At 53.3% G+C, this 21666-nt stretch overlaps 1 protein-coding gene across 3 annotated transcripts in view; it reads left to right on the forward strand.

Moving 5' to 3' along the window:
• The window catches only part of PXDN (peroxidasin), a 65963-nt gene that overhangs the window by 12641 nt on the left and 31656 nt on the right, over positions 1 to 21666 (forward strand). For 2 of the 3 annotated variants that reach the window (XR_014254125.1, XM_082427018.1), the window contains exons 2-6: positions 11968 to 12039; positions 12946 to 13017; positions 16688 to 16759; positions 19993 to 20064; positions 20420 to 20491. Coding sequence is in view for 2 of the 3 variants with exons in the window: in XM_082427018.1 (XP_082283144.1) it covers positions 11968 to 12039; positions 12946 to 13017; positions 16688 to 16759; positions 19993 to 20064; positions 20420 to 20491 (360 nt within the window). In the remaining variant the exon portion in view is untranslated. The remainder of the gene's footprint in view (positions 1 to 11967; positions 12040 to 12945; positions 13018 to 16687; positions 16760 to 19992; positions 20065 to 20419; positions 20492 to 21666) is intronic. The other variant, XM_082427019.1, reaches the window with a different exon arrangement.

Here is a 21666-nt window from a genome sequence, read left to right on the forward strand (position 1 = left end):
CTAGTACCTGGGCGCTGGAGATAACCCAGTTCATTACATACGGTGGGCGCTGCATTAAGGCTTCTCGATTTCTCACTGGAGAAGGACTCTGAGACCATAGGAAATCTGGACATCAGGGCCCAGGGAGAGGACTGCGCCAGCATCCCTGCCAAGGAGAGGCCCGTGAGGCGGGTCAGGCTGGCAACGTGGGATCCCTTTAATGAAAGTGAAGAGGAAATTTCAGGAGGGACCACCTCGGCTAAGGTCTACCTTTACTCCCTTCACAAGGTTCCATTTCGTGTCCCCTCCCCTCAGAACCTTTCCTGAGGATTCACCTCTGACCCATCCATTTTAAGTTCCTTGGGGTTTATTATTTGCCCCACACTTCTTTTGTCCTGGTTGATGAAACGATATCACTTACACCCTAGAAATGTGTTCTCATTTAGTAATTAACTTGGCTTGCACATCCCGTCTTCCTAAAAACTCAAGACCTGTGTTTGTAGGAAGCTTCCTAGGTGAGATGATGCCGGAGCGTCTTGGTAGAGGGTAGCTCTTTGGTATCAGTACTTGTTGATTCTGTTTTTGATCCATTTCCTCCGTGGTGGTAACTACAACGCAGTCTGATTTGAGGCTGTTAGAAAAGCAGCAGGCAAAAGTCAATCTGTTTGGTAGGGCCTGAAATCTACTTCCTGGGCTTGGTTTCTGCTGGGTTCTGTGACTGTCTGCTTGCCAGTTGGCTAAGTCTTGGACGAGCGCCCAGTGGGATAACATGATTTATCCGTTTATTTTGCTGAACTCAAAGAGTAAGCTCTGTCTGTCTCTGTAAGAACAAACTCAGCCCGTTCAATTGTGTAAATTATAATATTTGTTGTAACAAGTAGGGTACATCTCAGCACGCCTGGGTGTCTGGGATAGTTAGTTTTATGTGTCCACTTGGCTGGGACACAGTGCCCAGATAGTTGGTCAAACGTTATTCTAGAGGTTTCTGTGGAGGTGTTTTTAGAGGAGATGAACACTTAAGTCAGTAAGTAAGCAGATGGCCCTCCACAGCGCAGGTGGGCCTCATCCCATAGGTGGAAGGACTCAGGAGAAGAAAAGCAGGACGGCCCTGGGATCAGACGGCGGCCCTTCCCTGGGGGTCCATCCTGCAGGGTCACCTGCAAACTGTGGACTTGCCGGCCTCCACAATAAGTCTTTCCTTAACAGAAACCAATCTCAATTTCTCTCTCTACATGTGCACCCCCCCCCCCCACACACACGCACACACACGTCCTGTTGGTTCTGTTTCTCCAGGGAACCCTGGCTGATGCCGTTCTGTGTCGAGTGTCGCGTGACCCTGGTTCTCTCAGCCATAGCTGGTTGGATCCAGGTGGACACCAGATCAGACACAGTCTCCACGTGCTGGCCGATTACTTGTGATCAGGCTTCGATCAGACAGGTGTCTCTCTGGGGAACAGGAACTAGAAAATACTAAGGGAATAAACAGCCAGCAGTGGAGCTGAGGCTGGCAGGCTGTGCTCTGAGGGTCCAGGGCAGCCATAAAAGCCCATCAGAGGCTCAGAGCTCCAAGGAAGCAGAGAGGGCAGAGGTGGGGCAGGGGGGTGGCTGGAGCACGGACACCTGGACACCTGGACGCCTGGACACCTGGACGCCTGGACGCCTGGACGCCTGGACGCCCGAAGGCACCCCTGGCCCGGGAGAGAGACTCTCAGAGAAGAGCCAGTGGGTGTGGCGCCTCTGTTCCTGTTCGAGGCTGCAAGTTGTTGAATGAGTTTTTATTGCTTGAGCCCAAAACTTGATTACTTTGTTTAAAATTACATTTAACAGTGAAAGGAAAAAAACGATCTTTTAGTTATGTGCTATTATATAAGTGTGATCATTCATTTAAGATTTTTTAACACAGTAAGGAAAAGAAAAATAGTTTGTATCCTGCATCCCGTAACCCTTGGGGCATAGAAACTTTGTCTCTTCCCAGGGCGTCTGTGGACTGACTTCTGTATTACTCATCTCCTGACCCTTCACGAGGAGAATACCTGTGGACCTGTGTGCACCCTGCCCTCCCTCCACCTGTCCCGTCTGCTTCTCCGTCTGTGAGGTTTCCTCTGCGCCCAGATCACGTTGGTGACCCAGGGGTGGTGTCAGCGGGTCCCTGTGTGCCTCTCCCCGCTCACCCCGAGGTGGCCGTCTTCCAGGCACATGGTCTCCGTCCTGACTCACTGAGCATCTGGTTTCCAGGTGAGGCCACAGCACGGCTGTGGGCGGATGTCTGTGCCCGGCAGGTGGCAGGTCAGGGGCGGAGCCAGGACTGGGCGGCAGGTGGCAGCTGTGGACATGCTGGGCCGCCGGTGCCCGTCCTTTCAGTCCGACCAGCCCTGCAGGGTGCGGGGTTGGGCTCGCACGCGTGGATGGTGCCTTGAGCGCGTGCGGAGCCAGGGAGAGACCAGACCCTTCAGCAGGTGCTTTGGCATCTCTTCTGGTGGTTCCCGATCTGCCCGTCCGGCCGGGCTGCTGTTCTAGTTCTGTGATTCCTTCTGCATGAGGCTCCGCTGTAAGGAGGACTTGCCCGTGTCAGCAGTGTCACCGTCAGGTAGACGAGGGCGTCTCCGGAGCTGGCCCGTGGGGTCTTCCCCGTGGTGTACGGCATCCCTCGTTCTTGCCGGTGTGGTTACCAGTCAGGAAAGCCGCTGAGACTGGTTGGATCCACCTGCCGGGGCTGAAAGTGTTTGCGCTGACCCGGGGGCGTCGGACCTGGGAACGTGCTGTGGACTCCTCGCTGGGTAGAGACCTGCTGGGGGATGGGCGGCGGGAGGGAAGTCTCACACGGCCGGGTTTCTAGACGTGGACTTGGGATGGCATTGGCGCCCCAGAGAAATGCTGTGCTGAAACCACACAAGTCTTTCCAGCCGCACCTGCATCTTCACCAGGTGGAAACTGGGGCTTGCTGGGTGCTGCTCTGGTGTCTTCAGGTCACACTGATGGGGGCTGGTGGGACTGTGCCTGGGGAAGGGGGGTCTCGGGGACACGCTTTTGGCGCAGAGGATGAGGCCCCAGGCCCCCCGTAGGCTGACCAGGTGGGCTGTGTGGTTTCAGGCCAGTTAACTCCCTTCTCTGAACCTCTCCTCTGCGTGTGAGATGAAGGCTCACCACGCACGCCAGTGGGAGATGGCCTGTCCCTTTCCGGGGCTGCCGCACACTCGGCCCACCTGTGACCTGTGCCCGCCCCACCCCCCCACCCCCCCCGCCCGTTGCCGCCGCTCTGGTCCTGTCTCCGGCCCGTTTCCTGCTTCACTGGTCTCAGTTCATGTGGTCCTCACAGGAGAGGTGGGGACATCATCCCCTTACCCTGCAGATGAGCAAACCCAGGAAGGATCAGAGAAGTCAAGGCATTTGTCCAGGATTGCACAGCCAAGGAAGAGCAGAGCAGGGATTTGAATCTGGACCTGCCTGGTGCCAGACTCGGAAGCTGATTCACCTACGCAGAGCAGCCCTCGGGGCGCCCTGGCCTGGAGGGGGTGTGTCTGTGGACACACGTGGGCACACGTGCACAGATTGCTCCCGTGTCCCACGCGAGACCTGGACGGCAGGCTTTCAGGGCCCCTTGGATGGGCGCGAGGCTCTCAGTGGCTGCTCAGGGTGAGACCAGCGCCCAGGCCCGTGTCTGCACCCCTGCAGCCCCTCGGGCTTCCACAGGCTGGAGCGCGAAGCTGGGCTCGGCAGAGACCCTGAGACCCCTAGCGGGGGACGGGGAGCTGTGGTGCTGCAGAGACCCCACCGCGCCGTGCCGTGTTCCTCCGGAGACGCGCTCACCTGCACCAGCTCCTGTTCTCCTGCAGAAGCGGGAGCTCGTTTCCCACGCCTGGGCCGGTTCTGCTGGTGTGGGCACTGCTTCCTGGGCTGTTTCTAATTAGAAGGGCGTCAGGCCGCTGTGTTTTCACTGACACGCTGAGCTGGACAGAATGGATTTCACGCTCGTCCAGGCTGTTTTGGCTCCTCGTTTGCTTGAGAGACAGAGGGGGGCCTTGTCCCCTAATTACACTGCTGTATTCGGCTTCGCCTCTGCACGGGGTCTTCCTGGGATGCAATGAAATGGCCTTGGGAGGGAGAAGTCTTTGGTACACAGTTATGGCCTTTTTTTGCTCTGGAAAGCAAGAAAAACACTGATTTCATTTTTTAAACAGCCATGGGAGAAGTTTGGGCGTTTCTCCCAGAGCACACAGCCTGCGGTGCGTGAACCAGTAGATACATTTCATTCGTTTGTGAGGTGCTGCGGGGTGCGGGGAAGGCTTTACATTTGCGTGTGGCCCGGAGCGATGCTCCTGACACGGAAGTCAATCCCCTGGGACGGTGGGCAGACACCTGCCTCACCGCACCCGCGTCCAGACCCGGGGCCGAGGCCGGGAGCGGCCAGCGCCTGCTTTTGCTGTCCTGCGAACTCTGCGTTTTACATTTTTAAATAGTTGAAAACAGAAGAGTAGTGCTTCCTGATGTCGTAGTTTTTTGAGTTTCAAACCTCAGTGCTTGATGACAGCTGTGCATGGTCAGAGCAGGTCCCTTGCTTTAGCACCGCCCTCGGCTGCGTAGCCGTGACAAAGGAGTGGAGGGGTTGGCATGGAGACCGCGTGGGCCCGAATCCCACCATCTTTCTGCCCGGTCTTTTAGGGGACAGGGGGCACTGCCTGGGCCCATGTGGCCGGTCTCGGAGCACAGCCAGGTGCGCCTTCCTCTGGTTCCTTCCCCGGTTCTGGGAGGGGAGGGACGGGATCTGGGCTGGAGTTGGGCCCCTCGAGTGCTCCCTGGGGGCCCGGCGATGGTGACACCAAGGAGATTCTTAACAATTGACCCAGCGTTCCGAGTGCAGTGGCAAGGCGATGAACCGGATGGTCCTCAATGAGCAGCGTCCTCCCTGCTGACTCCTGGCGGGCTGGAGAGGTTGCAGGGGCAGAGCATCTCTTGAACGGTTTTTGCTGAAGGCTGTTCCCAGAGGCCCCCCCCCCCCCCAGCACTGAACTGCCCTCGGTGGTCAGGAGCAGTGACGCAGTGGTGTTTTCAGGGTGACGGACACGTTGGCTGTCCCGTGGTCTGTGCAGGCCACCAGGTGGAAACCAGGGTCCTGTCTGAGGTCGGAGCTCACTTCTCACTCCCAGTTGCTCAAACACTCTAAGCTCTTCCTCACTTCTCTTTCTGTACAAAACCTAAAACCAGAACCGGAGTAAACGCTTTTCCATGTGTGCTTCCTTTGAATGAATCAATACCTTGGTTTATTTCCCAAAGTCCGTTTTCTTTTGAAGTAGTTTTCTGTCCTGGGCTTTGAACCATTCAGTGTTTTAAAAATTCTCTATCAGGAGAAAACAATGCCTTTTTTTTGCCTCCCCGTTTTCTCTTTATTCGTACACATGACTCAGTGAACCAGACTTTACCGAGCTGGTCAGAAGGTTGTGGAAGAGCTGACCTAATTCAGGTCCCGCCTTCAGGACGCTGCGCTGGGGCGGCGGGCTGAGGGCCCAGCATAGTTTGGACGCTGCTGCCCCTTGGAGTGCGTCCCCCGCCCCCCCCCGTGTGAAGGGCTGCCGACCCCCGAGCCGTGTTTTAGTCCCCCCTCCCCACGAGTGGGAGGCGGCCGTGCAGGAGGACCCGTTGGCCCGGAGACGGCGGCAGCTCAGGGCCCGTCCCGGGTCCGTCCATCAGCAGCCCTGAGGGAGCCCCTCCAAGCAGGTTCCATGCTCTCGAGGCAAGAGGTGGGTCCCTGCTTCCATGTGCTTAAATCCTGGAAGGGGAGACGACAAAAAAATGAAACACTTAGCAAATTGTGTCCCAAGCACCCACGTCCCTCCTCTGTCCGTGTGGCCTTTTTCTGGGATCTGAGGTTCTGGATGAAGAGTGGACGCAGCAGGAAATTCAGAGCTGTTCCTGGAGAATAAAGGACTCGCCCCTTGGTCACCCCCGGCTCCGCCGTCACCCAGGGGCCTGCACGTTACCCACCTCCTGGGAGGGCTCCAGAGGGAAGTCCTCTAGGTGATGGTCAGCAGAGACCCCGATGCCCGCTCCCCTCGATGGGAGCGCCAGCCCTCGGTGGGGGCATGATTCCGCCGGGGCCCCTCTCCCTGCACCCTGAGGCTCCTGTGTGGGGAGGGCCCGCGTGTTCTCTGGTGCCCTGGACATCATCCGAAGAAGCCAGGCTCGGAGTGCCGTCTGCACAACTGACCGCACAAGGGCCACTCTGTCACCGATAAATACAGGAGCTTTCCTGGCAACTGGGCTTTGTTGCCGCGTCAGACGACATGACGTTTTCTGTGTTTTACAGAAGTCCACAACACAGTGGGAGGAAAAAGCAGACCCCGCAACCTGGCCTTTTGCCGCGGTGGCGGGTCAAGCGCTGACCTCTGTGACTCTTCTGAGCTCGTCCCTTCAGGTGGCCTGTGGGTCACCTCGTGCCACGGCAAGAAGGACGAGGGGCAGAACCTGGGCAGCCAAGACTTTCTGGTCCCTGACGGCTCCACTCCTGAAAGTGAAGCGATTTTTAATAGGTGTGGGGCTGAGGGTTGTGTCCTGGGGCCTCACAGGCAGCCAGGACGCGTGGTCACCCTGGGCCCTCGGGAGGGGTGGGCTGTCGCATTGTTGCAGTGGACGCTGGACCATCCGGTGTCCGAGAGCGCCCTGCACATGCAGAGACGGCGTGTCCAGGCCCTGGGCCCCGCTGGAGCAGGGCTGTCCCCTGTGATGGGTGCAAGTGCAGGTTCTGTCAGTGTCCTTCGTCCAGAATGCCTGGCCCCGTGTGGCCTCTCCCCAACCTCTGACCAGGACCCACGTGCTCTTCACCATCAGACGCTGTTTTTTCCTTTGCTGACCTGCATTCCTGTTTCTGTTTTTTTGTTTTCGTTTTGTTTTTTAATTAATTAATTTTTTTATTTGGCTGCATCGGGTCGTAGTTGCGGCGTGCGGGCTTCTCTCTAGCTGTGGCACGTGGGCTCAGCAGTTGCGGCGCACGGGCTTAGTTGCCCCGCGGCATATGGGATCTTAGTTGCCCGATCATGGATCGAACCCGCGTCCCCTGCATTGGAAGGCGGATTCTTAACCGCTGGACCACCACGGAAGCCCCTGTTTTGTTTTTTTTAAATATCAGTAATTCGAGTGAAGAAGGAGAGTGGGTGCCTATGACACCTGTAGGTGACACACTCCTGGGAGGATCAGTGAGTCCTTGATACAAATCAGGGTCCAGGGAGGCCTCGGAGGCCGGAAGGATGCACTTGGATGGACAGGATGAAGTTCTATAACTGTTTGCCCAAATCACACGCTGAAGTCCTGCCATTGCGTACAGGGAGCGGGGAGCCCCCCCTCAGAGCCAGTCACGAGACCTGTGCTCGGGAGGTACACCTACGTGCCCAGTGTTCGTGAGGACCCTTGTGAGAAGCTTTGCCTGTGTCTTAGCGTCGGTAAAGCTTCACTTCTCCCGGGCAGTGTGCCGAGGGCTCTTTGGAGCTGATGATCTTGTGCTTGATCAGGCTGTCTCTGCACTGGCGGCTGGGATTCTCTGAGCCAGACCTGCATCCCGCCGCCAGCATCTGCTTCTCCATTTGTCCTGTTTCCTTTCCCCCTCGTTCCTTTAGCTACTTCTTCTATTGTTTTATGGGTACTTTTTCATGCTGCTCAAATTTTTTGTGAAAGGAGGAAGAAAGAGATGAAAACCAATAAAAATACATGTATCATAGTGTATCAACATTCTGTGATTTCTAGCCGTGACCCCTGTTTTTTCAAAGCTACTCAGTAAATACTGAATTGAGTTAAATTATATATATATATACACACACACATATATTTTTAAATTTATTTTATTTATTTATTTTGGCTGCATTGGGTCTTCGTTGCTGCGCGCAGGCTTTCTCTAGTTGTGGTGAGCGGGGGCTACTCTTCGTTGCAGTGCGTGGGCTTCGCACTGCGGTGGCTTCTCTTGTTGCAGAGCCCGGGCTTCACTAGTTGCGGTACGCGGGCTCAGTAGTTGTGGCTCGCGGGCTCTAGAGCGCAGGCTCAGTAGTTGTGGCGCATGGGCTTAGCTGTTCCGCGTCATGTGGGATCTTCCCGGACCAGGGCTCGAACCCGTGTCTCCTGCATTGGCAGGCGGATTCTTAACCACTGAGCCACCAGGGAAGCCCTGAGTTAAATTATATTTTAAAAATCAGCAGCATCAGTACTAGATTTTGGGGGGAGACTAAAAGTGAGTCCTGTGGTTAAGTGTCATGAGCGTCGTTGAACCCAACTCTGCAGTGAAGCGGGTGATGCCAGAAACGCCTGACCCATCACTTTCCTACCTGGAGACACAGGTCCCATCGAGGGAGTGACGTTCAGGCCTCTCTCTCCTTCCCGGGGCCTGGGGGTCAAGACAAGGGCATTGGTCCCTGAGCCCGCACGTCCCTTGGAGGAGAGGAGCACTGACCTTGGGGAGGTCACCCTTTTAGGGGGAGCAGTGGGCAAGTATTAGGGTGACCAGAGGTGGCATTACCCTTCCTTCAAGGCTGCTCCCTGCAGACACTGCTCTGGGGGCTGCCCGGAAAGAGGGGCGTCGGGCCTTGCATTCCTAGCGTAGCTGGCAGGAATAGGCAGGGTGAGGTCCGGTCCCACTGACATCTGCGCTGCTCAGACCCGGCCTGGGAGACCCCGTGCTTGGGCTCCGTGTTTATGACGGACGCACCGAGTCAGCCCTCAGGGATGTGGTTGGCAAGGGCTCTGGGTGCTTAGGCAGGTGGAGGTGAGCGTGGAAAGTGTGACGTGTGTGCCCGCCGCTGGGCCCTCAGGACTGTCACCGGACCGCCTGCTGTCACTACTCCTCCAGGCCCCTCCTGTCAGCAGTGGCTACACCTCTCAGCCTGCGGCCACCCCCGCCGACTCTGTCCCTCCCTGCCACTGTGCACAGCCTGCCCTTAACCTTCTCCTGCTCACAGGCTGCCCCACCCCCTGGCCTCTGGGGGGTCCTGCCCGCCTTGTCTGGACGGTGCAGTCGCCCTTGGGCTGCTTTGTCCCCTGTCTCCAGCCTCCTGGAGCCCTCGCTGCTCAGCGTCATGCTGGGAGCAGAGGATGAAAGGCAGTGCCCGGGTCTGGTTCCCGCAGGTCACCTGCTCCCGTGCGACATTGGGCAGATTCTGAGGCTGGGCTCCCACAGCGCGTGGCGTGTTTATGGAAGTGATGGGCACTTAGCAAGCTCAGAGATGTCAGCTGTCATGATGCCTGTTTATCCTTCGGCCCAGCCATGCCTTTCTAGGAATCGATTCCGTGAATACCTCAGCGACAGTGTGAATTGATGGGTCCAGAGAGCCAGTCCCGGGTACTGTCCATGACGGCTCGGAGCGGTCCTCCGAGGTGGCCCAAGCACAGGCCGCTGTCACTGCCTGGAAGGAGGTGTGGGCGTGTCCACACACAGCTGCGGGAAGCTCCGCAGTTTATCCCGGGAAGAAAAGCGTGTTCACAGCGAGCTGCCTTTTGTGCAAGAAAGGGAGGGAAATAGACACACGTTCTCTTTGCTTAGAATTTCAAAAGGACACAGTGGAAGGGTGAGGTAGAGTCACCCCGAAGAGCGACCGGGGAGGAGGGGAAGCTGTGCGGGGGACAGGGGCGTGGCCTCCAGACGCACCTTGTTTAATAGTTAATTACTTATTAGTGATGACGCTTTGGAACCGTTTACATGTTGCAGAAAATGGAAACGAAAGTTCAAGCTGGCTTTGATGCACCGTGTGGGCCACGTGGAGGTGCACGTGGCTGCCCTGAAAGGCCCCCTCACCCCGTGCTGGCAGTGGGTTGGGCACAGGTGATCCTCTACATGGCCCACTTAGAGGTCTGCAGGCTGCATCCCTGGTCGGGGGACCTGCGTCCTCCATGCAGGCTGCCCACGGGCCCGAAGCATTAGGAGGGGTGGACGGGGCCCACGGGAAAGGCCGCCGCGATCCCGGTCGGGAGTTGTGTTGCGGCGATGGGAGCAGTGGGCCGGGCGCTCGTGGACGGTGTCCAGTGCAGGACTGAGGTCAGGTTTGTAGACACGACCGGGCCTGGCCGAGCGTTGGTGGCAGAGGAAGAGAAGGAGGTGGAGTTGGTGCTGCGCCTTGTCTGGGGAAAGTGGACGGGCCTGGCGGTGCGTTAGGATCAGGGGATGCGGGGGGCTTGAAGGACCAGGGTTAAGCTTTTGGGGGACAGAACCAGACGCTGACGGGGCCACCTTAGCCCTCTGAAGTCGAGAAGAAAGCGGGAACTGCGGGGAGCGTTAGGGTCCCCAGGGGAGCTGCCCCCATCTGCCCTCCACTCCCTCCCCGTCCCAGCTCCCCCCCAAGGGGGCCGCTCCCTCTGTTCTGAATCTGAATGTAAATTACTCTTTATTAGGAAACAAGCCTGTCTGTGCAGGGGAGGAGGGGTCCTGGGGGACCATGCTGGTGGGCAACAGGGTCTCCAAGGATAGTGAACCCGGGTGAGGGTCAGGTGCTGACCGTTTGCCCGGGTCCCGAGGACTTGACTCAGAGCGAGGAAGCAAATGCCCGAAGGCAGTGCATTGCACTTGCTGCCCCGGCGCAGACACAGATGGTTTCAGCCACTCAAACAAACGCTTTCCGAGAAGCCTCCACCGCAAACTCAAACCAGTTCTGTTATCGGTTACAGCTATTGAATCGGGTCAACATAATCAGATTCCTGAAAAGATTATGAACACTGAAAGGGCTCAGTACATATCATAAGAGGGCTGTCCATTCGTGAGCTGGACCAGTGCTGCCCCAGGATGCCCGTGGGAGTTTCCTGTGGCCGTCCTGTCGAAGCACCACCGACAGGACAGGGGTCTGTTCTCCCGGAGTCCCAGAGGCCGGACATCCCGGGTCACCTGGCAGGGCTGCTTCCTTCAGTGGCCGCGAGGGGGATTCTGAGCCGGGTCTTTCCTCCACGCCCACCCGCCGCCCGGCTCTGAAGGTTTGCCGCGGTCCTTGGCCTTCCCCCGTGTGCCTGTCTCCAAATCTCCCCTTTTTACAAGGACACCAGCTGTCTTGGACCAGGGCCACCCCAGTGACCTCACTGGAACTTGGTCACCTCTGTAAGGACTCCTTCCCCAAATAAGATTACATTCTGAGGCCCTGGGAGCCCGGCTTCAAGGCGTGAACTTGTGGGGACACAGTTCAGCCCGTCGTGATCCCCGTTGGGCTGTGACGGAAGGGGTTCAGCCTGTGAGTAAGGAATTTTAATGTTTCTAAGACTCCTTGGTCAGGAAAGGGGTCTTTGTGTTTAGTTGTCGGTGACTTTCACACTTGTTCAACTGATAGATTTTGATGCCAGCTGGGGGAGGGTGGGAGCGGGCATCTCAGCAGACCTTCGGTCCCTGCACTCCGGGCCCCGGCCTGAGCCCCGCAGGCCTGCTCCGTGTCCGCGCGTCTCCCCCCGCTGGGCCGGCTTCTGTCTCTTGCTCAGCTCCTCCCTCCGTCCACTCTTCTACTTGTGCATTTAATTTTATTTACCGTGTTAAGATGCACACGTGAAATAGCCTTGTTTTTCCAGCTCACACGCTGAGTGAGCTTTGTGGCTCTGAGTGTTCGGGCTAAACGTCCTCACTGGGGGAGTGAGTTCCAGCTCAGAGGTTACAGGAGGGAACCCCGGTGTTTCCACGCCTGCTCCAGGGGTGACTCCCTTCGTGAGGCCCTGCAAATCCGTCCTGTGTTTGTTGTCTTAACGCTGAGACTTGAGCGTTCCCGTGGGCTGGCGGAGATGGATGGATGGGTGACAAAGGAACCTCTTATCTCCCCATAATTATTGTTTAAACAGACTCTGTAAGGCGAGAGCGTCCACCTGTCATTCAGACAAATATTCATGCATTTGTTAGCCTTGGCCCAGGGTTGGTTCATCCAAGGAATGAACAGGGGGGTTTAATTTCTTAAATGCCTTATTGCTGCTTGGAAACCGAATATTTAAAGATGACGCACAACCAGTGACAATCGCAGATTTCTCTCTGTAAGTGCGTTTCTTTTCTCTTCACAGGGATCTTCGCTTTAACAGAATCAGAGAGATCCAGCCGGGGGCCTTCAGGGGGCTGAGAAACTTGAACACATTGTAAGTCCAAACATTGTACTGGGAGCCGGTAGAAGAGAGATACCAAAATTATCCCACCTTTCCCTGGGGGTAGATCCGGAATGCTGAGGGACGTCTACCCCATTGCCCACCATGGGTGGGCATGGCTGAGAGGTTGCCGTGGAGCCTGACAGAGGGATTTGCACGTTAAGATGCCAGGACTGGGTCCCAGGCTTGGCGGCCGTCGTGACCTTTGTCCCCGGTTGTCTCATCTGACCTCTGTGAACCTGTCCATCCTCTGGGTGTGATCCAGGCCTGTGCTGGGCACGTCTCCCACTGCAGGATCGAGGGGACGGCCCTCCTCCTGAGCTAGTACGGGCCCTGGTGGGGCTGGGGTGCTGTCCAGCTGTGTCCCAGGGTTTAGACCCCAACTCCAGGCTGCCATGGGCTGTGCTGAATGCCGTGGGCAGAGACGGGCTCTGGCCCTTCTGCCCAGGAGGTGACTCTTCAGTGCAGGGCCTGGGGGTCAGGAACGGTCACCACTGCCCTGTAAGCCTGATGGGGGGACATGGATGGCTCGGCCCCCAGCTCCCTCCCTGTGAAAAGGAAAGCTCCGTGGGGAGACACCGACCTCCGGGACACCCTGCACCTCCGCGAGGGCCTCCCAGCTGGCTGGAGGGGAAATGGAAGAGACAGCAGGACAAAGAGAGACGTCTTGTGCAGGAGAGAGGGGATTGCTTCTCTGCTGTGTGCAGAGCTGCAGCAATGTGCGCTGATACGGACCAGTCCCCTGAGGCAACTTGGAGCTGGGAGCGTCCAGCACCCACAGGGCTCTTGCTTGTGTTAATTTGCATGTAGCGAAATGTCGGTGTTAGGTCTGTGGCTTAATCATAACACAGTTCAGAAGGGTATTGTTTTTTAAATTCTTACTGAGACTTTCTTTCACAGGCTTCTCAACAATAATCAGATCAAGAGTATACCTGGTGGGTCATTTGAAGACTTGGAGAATCTAAAATACCTGTAAGTCATGACCAGTTCTTTACACCAGAGTCTGTTATCTGTATTCGGACTGTTTACTCGCTGAGCTAGCTAAATTTTGTACTGTTCATGAATTATTGTAAATACAGTCACGTGAAAAAGAGGTTTTATTTTCGAAAGGTGAGTGAAATTTTGGTTGGGACTTTTAAAATGAGTTGTTATCAGTATAAAGTGCTACCTTATGTGATTTCTAGTGTTTATCTGCTAAGCCTTAAGTAACATAGGTTGAATAAAATGAAAAACTATAGCCTCTGAAAATCATTCTTGGGTAATAATGACGCTTCTTGAGATGGAAGGTGATAACTTTTGTTCAGCCGCCAGTGTGAACAGCTGACATATTTTGTGGGATCTGAGCTTTCAGGGGTGGGCGAGATGTGAGATGGGAATGACAGATCCCTCTGGAATGTCACTAATTCCTGCTGATTTTCCCCATCTTCCGCCAAGTGATTTCACCTCTTATTTTTATGTAGTTAAATTTTATTCTACCTTTAAAAAGTGCTTTGAATTAATGAGTTTATTAGCATTTAAAACATCTGCTTGTTGAAGTCACTTTTGCAGTTAGAAAATGACCTCGCCTGGTTCAGTACCTTCACAGGCACTTATTTTGAAGTTGGAAACTTTAACAAAACACTGAATACATTGCTGGTTCTAACAGATTAGAAGTAAGTATCATGTGCTTTGAGGAAATTACTCTTAACTTTAGGACTGTTCAGCTAGAGCCATTTTAATGAGGGATTGGTATCAGTGATTTTGGGGGAAACGTGTGGCTTAAGTGAACCTGGGTGTCTCCAAGTCCTGTTGAGCTTAGGTGAGACAGTGGTTATGAGCAAGAGGTAACATTAACTCTTTATTAAATACGTCTTCCCCCACGAAGAATCTGAAACTGTCGTGTCTACACACTTCTCTCCATCACTTTTGATGCAGTATATTAATTTTTCATTAGCAATGTTCACACTAAGCCTTGTTGCTCATTTTAAAAATGAGGGACAGGTCTTCTATTTATTCTTGAGTTTTCATTTATTTACTTACGTTTTGTTTTGGTTTTCGATTTTAAGTGCTGTGTAAGCTCCAGAAGAAAGCCTAGATTTCTTAGAAGCAGAGTCCTTTAACTGATAGCCAGTTTTTGCAGTGCGTGTGTGCGTGTTTAGTCTGTTTTTATAAAAAAATTTTTTTTACTTTATTTTTTATTTTTTTGGTTTGAATTACTTAAGGGCAACTTATCATTTACCCTAGTAGTTAGGGATACTTCATTTTTCACTTAGGACAGTTTTTAAAAATAATACCTTTAAACCTCGTCTGTTGACGGGCTTCCTTTCAAGGCATCCACGCGCCAACCTTTCCCCCTCCCACCTGAACTCATCCGAGACGCCCACGCGGTAGGTTCCGGGGTCACCGGGATGGGCTGAGCAGTGGTCAGCAGTAACGGCGGGGAGATGGACCACTGTGAGAACAGACACCAGGACAAGGTTGCAGCTGTTGCGGGAAGGGGTCCCGTGACCCTGCCATGCTGCTACTGCAGCTCCCAGCCTCCTCCTCCGACTTCCCAGACCACATCGGGAGGGTCCATCCTGACAGGCACTGACTTAGGAGACTGTGCGGTATGCATCTTAAATGTTTAAGAAGGCTTCCACAATTTATTGATTATTGCAGCCTTGGTATTTATCTAATCGGTGCCAAAGTGTATTTTTGGAGGTTGAGTGTTCCTTACATGCTGGAGCTCCAGTGACTTCTGGTAAGGAATACACCTTCGCCTTCATTAAGCTTTCCAAATGATGAAATTAACCCTTGAGGTAGTTAGAACTCATATTCAAAGGGTCAACTCTATGATGAAGTAGAAAATTATGATTTATTGTTAGATCATGATCAACACCGAGTTATTCTTAGGAAAACAGATTACGCTCCAATGTCTTTACCAGCATGCACTCATACATACTAGTTTGGTTCAATTGCATGTATTCTTTGACAGGATTCCTTTACTCTCATCTTCTTGAAGTGCGTGCAAGGTGATGTCCATGTTGATATTTTGTTTTGCTTGTTTGTGTTTAAGAAACAGGCACAGAAACCTTTGTTCAGACTTACCTCCTATAGGGTTAGCAGTAGGAGAAATAACTCACACCTGCACACCTGGACAGGAGTTGCGTGGGTGAGGCCCTATTCCAAAGCTCTCTATATGTTTGTTGAATTTCAGTGACCCTGTGAGGTACTGCTATTCACTCCATCTTACACACAAGAAACGGAGGCAGAGAACGTTAATTCTTACTCAAGACGCACAGCCAGTAGGTGGCAGTTCAAGGATTCAGACCCCACAGCCTGGAGAAGTAATGTCTGTGCCAGGCCTCTTGCAGGCACTGGGCCTCAGTTTCAGGGGAATTCTGGCTGGTTTGTGTTAAGGCTTGTAGTTCTTGGTGAAGTCGCCTCAGCAGATTTGCACAGAGAGAGAAGGGAAATCGCTTGGAAGGATTGCAGCGATTAAAGGCAGCACAGCAGGTCCTGTTAGACTGGGCCCTGCACCAAATATTATTAAGTAAAATGCAGTAAAACGCATGTCCTGGAAATGAAGTAGGCGACGTTACAAGCATCGAGACAAAGCGGTGTCGTTTATTAAGTGGGTAGGTGAGAGCCCAACCACCGAGCATCCAGCGTGCAGAGAAGGATCTGCCTGAGTTACACTATAGGAAAGGTGTGGATTTTGATCCGTCCCTCTGCCCACATCAGCGATGGAGAAATGCCCAGGGCAGGTATCTCTATGTCTGAGTACAGACGGCCGCGGTAGAGATGTGTTCTGAGGTCCAGGACAGATGGGTGGACCCAACACACATGGTTTTGTGTTTCTGGTGGAATTGGATACTTTGGTGTGAAAATCTTCACCCTTGATGGGTTCCTTCAGGAGTTGGCCAGCTTCTTCTGGAAAGGACGGGGCAGTACACGCTTGAGGCTTTGAGGACCATACGTCTCTGCTTCCAGGGGGCACAAAATCAGCCGCAGACCACAGTAAATGAGTCGCATGGCCGTGTGCCAACAAAACTGTATTTTCGGACACTGAAATGTGAATTTCACATGATTTTCATGTGTTTTGAAATATTCTTCTTTTGAAATTTTTAGCCATTTAGAAACGTAAGAACCTTTCTTAGCGTGCAGGCCATACAGAAACAGGCAGCGGGCCCATTGGGCGGTTCTTCTGATCAGCCTTGGTTGCTTCTGTTGTAGGAGAATGGTATTCTGAGTGGAAAACAGATTATGTAGTCTTTGTAATTTCTCTTCCCCAGATTATTTCTGGGCATTTTGAAACTGTATCAGTATCAGTTACAGAAGCTTATATTCAATGCATTTTACCTGTTTGTCAGGAAATGATTTTATTTTCTTCAGGCTTTGAAGCAAATGCTTTGTCAGCTGCTCATAAGCTGTCCTCCAAGAATCTGTGAGTTTCCTGAAGACATGGCGGTGGTCTGATCATCTCCAGTTGGAGGTTTTCCTTAGAAAGGGGAAGGGGAGCCTCCTTGGAGGAACTGTACTTACCGTGTAAACGTTCTGTTTGTATCCTAATACGATCATGAATTTGAAAACTGTCCCCACGTGCCAACTGAATTCTTCTCTCCACCCTGAGTTACGGCCTGGCGTGCGTGTGCTAATCCTCCCGTGTTTCTTGTTTCAGCTATCTGTACAAGAATGAGATCCAGTCAATTGACAGGCAAGCGTTTAAGGGACTTGCCTCTCTAGAGCAACTGTAAGTGCCTCTCCTCTGCTCTGCGGTGTCTTGGATTTCACCTGCCCTTTGCCTCTTGCAGGGAAAAATAGGCCAAGTCTGCTGTTTGCACGATGCATGTCTGTGCCCCGGGGCGTAGGGCTGTGTGCATGCAGATGACAAAGCCATGGTCCCTCCCTCCTTCTGACCCCGCCCATCTGGGCAGCCACCCCACACCCTGTGCCCTGCCTTCCTGGGACAAGGACCAGTATCACCGGGTGACCCCTGTCCCCATGGTGCTTCCAGTATAACAAGATAGACTTGCAAACAGATCTGAGCAAGTAGAGGTCTTTCGGGGAGAAGTGGGGACCAGCAGGTGGTTTCCTCGTACAGTATTTCCTGTTTGTGAATCTGCACGTCCGGTTTACTTAGGTCATTCATGACGTCAGTATTTTGGAGAAAATAAACTTTTCCAGTTAGGGTACGCTGGATGTTGCTTCTTGGGCTGCATATGAAGTCCTACTTTGCTGTGAAGTCAGCATGCCCATTTTAAGCAGAATTCCTGGTCAGAGGCATTTTCTGACTTGTGTGCTTGGCCGGTCACCTGTCCATCAGTGGGCTGGAGTCGTCGCGTGTCAGGCAGTTTTATTCACGTGATGCTGTAGCCGAGGCTGTGGTTAGGGTTTTGTCACTCGGCCGGACATGGAAACATCTCCAGAGACCTTGAGGCAGAGCTGGGGAGGCCTCACCTGAACCAGGAGCTTCCGAAGCACACGCAGGGCTCTTGTGTTCAGATACCTGTTTATTTATCCAGCTGAGAGCCGCTTTCCCGAGCCCGCTGTGCTCGTCGTGGACTGGATTTAGAAAGAAGCTGCATGTGAGGGGTTGTACACCCTCGGCTTCCGGGAGAATGACACAGGGGTCAGATCATCACAGAAACACGTGGGAATATCTGGAGAACTCCAGGTGGAGGGAGGGTCCCCGGAACACGTTCCTGCATCCGACTCAGTTTTCATGGATCCGGGGCTGGGATTTACACGTGCTGTCAGGTGTGGAGCTAAGTGAGGCCCATCGAGCCTTGGGAGGGGGTGAGCGGGGTTATTTTTGAGGAAGACAGAGGCGAAGTCTGGGGGAAAGGAGGAGGGAAGGGGAATGGCATCCACGGAGCGCCGAGTGGGAGTTGGTGACCAAGGCCCCAGGGATTCGGGACAGCGTCCTAAGTCAGGCTGCCTCCAAACCCAGGATCAGGCGCTGGGGGTGAGGGGTCCCTGCTGCTGAGACTTAGGGATGAAGAGAGATTGGGACCTGTCCCCGCCGCTCGGGGAGGCACTGTGAGGGGGAGGGGAGCGTTCCCCTAGGAACGCGCTCAGATCTGCCCCCGCTGCATGCAGAGCGCTTTGGGTCCCCATCCTCGCGGGGCCCCCCATGCCCAGCACTGGCACACGTGCTCCAGCGGAGGGGAGGCTGGTCCCCAGCCCCGTGTCTGGCCAGCATCTCGGCTCTCGCAGGCCTTAAAAGATAAGCGGAGGCGTATACAAATGTTTAGAGTTTCTTTGAGCGAAATCGATTGGGACAGAGCCTCAGCAACCGGCCGTGTGTGGAGACCCCCTGGCCCAGGGCTGGGGGGAAGCTCGTGGAGCAGGTGCAGATGCAGAGCAGGGCACTTGTGACGGGCTGCAGCCTCGGGCCGGCCGGCTGCCCAAAGTGTGTCCTTAGCTCTGGTCTCTAACCCGGAGGCTCTGACAGGCTCCTTAGGCCACGCGTTAGACCCACCCCGTCCAGCGGGCTCACCTGGGCTCCCTGAGAGGCCAGCCGCGGGCAGGGCGCAGGGACCGTGGACGGCACTGGGGGCTCCCTTCCTGCCTTCGGCCCGTTTTCCTCCACCGTCGGGAGAGGTGGCCACAGCCCTGGGGGCCTGTGAACCCTGAGCCCCTCAAGGCAGCACATCCGGTCAGCCTCCCCCTGGCTGTCGGCACGTGGAGTTTTAAACAGCATCAGATTGGGACCGGCGTGTCTTCCCTTCTCTCCCCACCTTGGCTTCGCCCTGGACCTGGCCGGCCCGCAGTCTCCGGAGCAGCGCGGCTGAGCGTGTCTGCCCCCAGTGTCTGTGCTTGATGGGCAGTCCCGGGGCTGCTCCACGGTGGCCGCTGGAAGTGCCCGTCCTGAATAGTCAGGACGGGGCGCTTCCTGCCCCCGTCATCCTGCCCGCAGGCCCCCACTCTCGCAGGGAGGGTGGTGGGTGGGCACAGACCCGGCCCCCACCAGGCTGCCTGCCGGCGAAGGAGAGTGGGCAGCTCTGCAGCTGCGTGGTCACCGGGGTGGTTCTCCCGGCGAGCTGGCCCAGGGCAGGCCGGACACTGACAGGACAGGGCGAGGGACCTTGAGGTTCCATCATTTCAGAAAGTCAGTGAAAGGCTGCACCTGGTGGAGGGAGTGTGGAGAGAGCTCTCCTTTGCGTGGCTTTGTGCTGTGACCCTGCTGGTCCCAGCGTCTCGTGAAGACGCAGTCTGGCGTGTCGGGCCAGGTCCCTGTGTGGCAGGAGGGGCTCTTGCAGGAGCACCAGTTAGAGGGGGCTTCCGTGTATTTCTAAGGGAAAAGCCCACCAATTTTCAAAGTGAGAAGAGCGGTATGCAGGACAATGAGAAGAAATTAGTTTTACGAAAAAATGTGTAACTTATGGCAAGTAAGGACTCAAATGGAAAGAAGTATAAGCTCTGGATGGTCTGTAATTAAAGGACATTTGAGGAAATACATTATTTCGCTTAACTCAGGGTCAGGTTTCTTCTCTTATTTCTGTAGTAGCTGTTTCTGTAGCTGAAAAACAATATACCCAATGTCACCTTGAAGTGTAAGTCTCCTAAATCCGTGTGTAAGTTAAAAGATTGGAATGAAGGCATTCACATACCTGCGTGTGTGGTGTAATGAAGATCATGTTGATTTTTTTTCTAGAAAGGTCCATGTATTTGGAGAGCTGGGCGCCCCTGGCTTTCCCTGCTGGGTGGGGAGGAAGCCCAGTGGGTGTGCTTGACCCTTAGTCGTATTGTCCAGTCAATCATTTAAGGTCTGCACCCAGTTTTCCGTTGTCTTTAATCTTCCTATTTGATGACTTCGTTTGTTTTCCATGCAATGTAGGAGATCTAGAGAGTTATCTATTGACGTGTGGATTTGAAATGACTTAGAGAACAAATGTTTTCAGCAAAACCTTATGGATCTATTAAAAAGTATAAAACTGTTTAAAATTTGTTTCTTTTTCCCACTTTTAAAAACTCCTCTAGATACCTGCACTTTAATCAGATAGAAACTTTGGACCCAGAGTCATTTCAACATTTGCCGAAGCTGGAGAGGCTGTAAGTAGTGTTACCTTCTTGGTTGCCCCTCTTTACCTGCAGGTCCTGGAGCTTGTGGCTCTGTCCATTTCCTGTAACAGAAAGAATATCTATGTCTGTTCAAACAACCGGGAAACATCTCAGTAGGAAATCTGTGCTTTCCTCTAACAGTTCAGAAGTGGGAATAGTGATAAAATAGAAAAAAATGTAGTTATTTTCTGTACTAAATAACATTGTTCTTAAATTCATTTATATTAAACAAAGGCAGTCACTGGGATGTTCTTTAAAAGCTGATTTATTTGACTGCTATACTCTTTTCTGCACGTCTAGGAAAGTATTTTAAAGAATTGCTGTGGTTTATCACCTCTTTCAACAGGTTTTTACATAACAACCGAATTACACATTTGGTTCCGGGAACATTTAATCACTTGGAATCTATGAAAAGATTGTAAGTATAATAACCCTTTATGCTGTCTTTTCAGCAATGACTAATAATTTCTTCATGTCATGCATTTACCTGACCCCTTTTACTGGGTATTTCAAAGAAGAGTTCATCACAGTCTGGATATGAATTAGGAAGGGAGGGTGGGTTAAGCCATCAGAACGCCGAACCAAGACCTAGCTGGCTTGGGGGAATGTGGCAACAGATTAACCCTTTAATAGGCAAGGAAGATGTTTTTAAAAATCAATTTTAAATTCCTCAAATTAATTTTTAATTCCATGTTACATATTGTACTGGTGGAAATAAAATTGGCCTAGAAGTAATCTCTAAACTGTATTGCATTCCTTTTATTTAGGCATGCACATAACTGAATTCTGTCCATTTTTAGGTCTCTAAAAATAATTTATCTTTACACTGAGTAATTTCTTATAATAGCTGATGGAGAAAGCTATCTGACATCTTTTTTGTGTTTTTCTCTGAGGTCTTGAAGGCCATTGTTTTTCAGTTAGATATTACTGAGAGTGTACAATGAACTGGACTTAAGAAAGAGATAGAAAAGTCAAATTACCAAGCCTGGGCCCAGAGTGGCCTTTGTTTCTCTCCTGAGTTAAGTAAGACACAGAGTTTCCTCACTATTTACGATTTTTTTTTTCATAGGATAAAGAAATCCCCAGCCAAACTAAAAACTACGTTCTAGGGTGGCAGATGAGAGAAACACCGCCTGTTTGGTAGATAAGAGAGGGTAGGAAGGAAATTGCCAGAAGTTGCCAAGACGAGCTCAGGGCACGCGGGGGTTACTGGAGTCTACAGAAGGCTGGAAAGGTTCTTCTCTGTCTCCACCTCCTTTTTGGCCTTTTGATGGTCTAGCTCTGCCCTCTGCATCGGCTCGGCCTGTGAAACCCTAGGTTTCTTGGCCCCAGTGGACCTCCCCCTCCCCACCAGACGGCAGAGGGGAGCGTGCAGTCGGGGGCTTCCTGCCCTGGCCGCTCGGCCCAGGGGCCGCTGGCCGGGGTCACACACCTGCTCATCCACTGTCCCTGGGGCCCGTCCTGAGCACAGAGGTCCTGCCGTTTATTCAGAGGGGCTCTGGGGTCAGCGGGCGCCGGAAGGTCCTGGGTCCCCCACGGCCTGCTGACTTGAGGAATCGGCTGGGGGGAGGTTCTGTCATGTCTGCATTGAGC

The sequence above is a fragment of the Balaenoptera physalus genome, assembly GCF_965194825.1.
Source record: "Balaenoptera physalus genome assembly, chromosome: 15".
Taxonomy (NCBI): domain Eukaryota; kingdom Metazoa; phylum Chordata; class Mammalia; order Artiodactyla; family Balaenopteridae; genus Balaenoptera; species Balaenoptera physalus.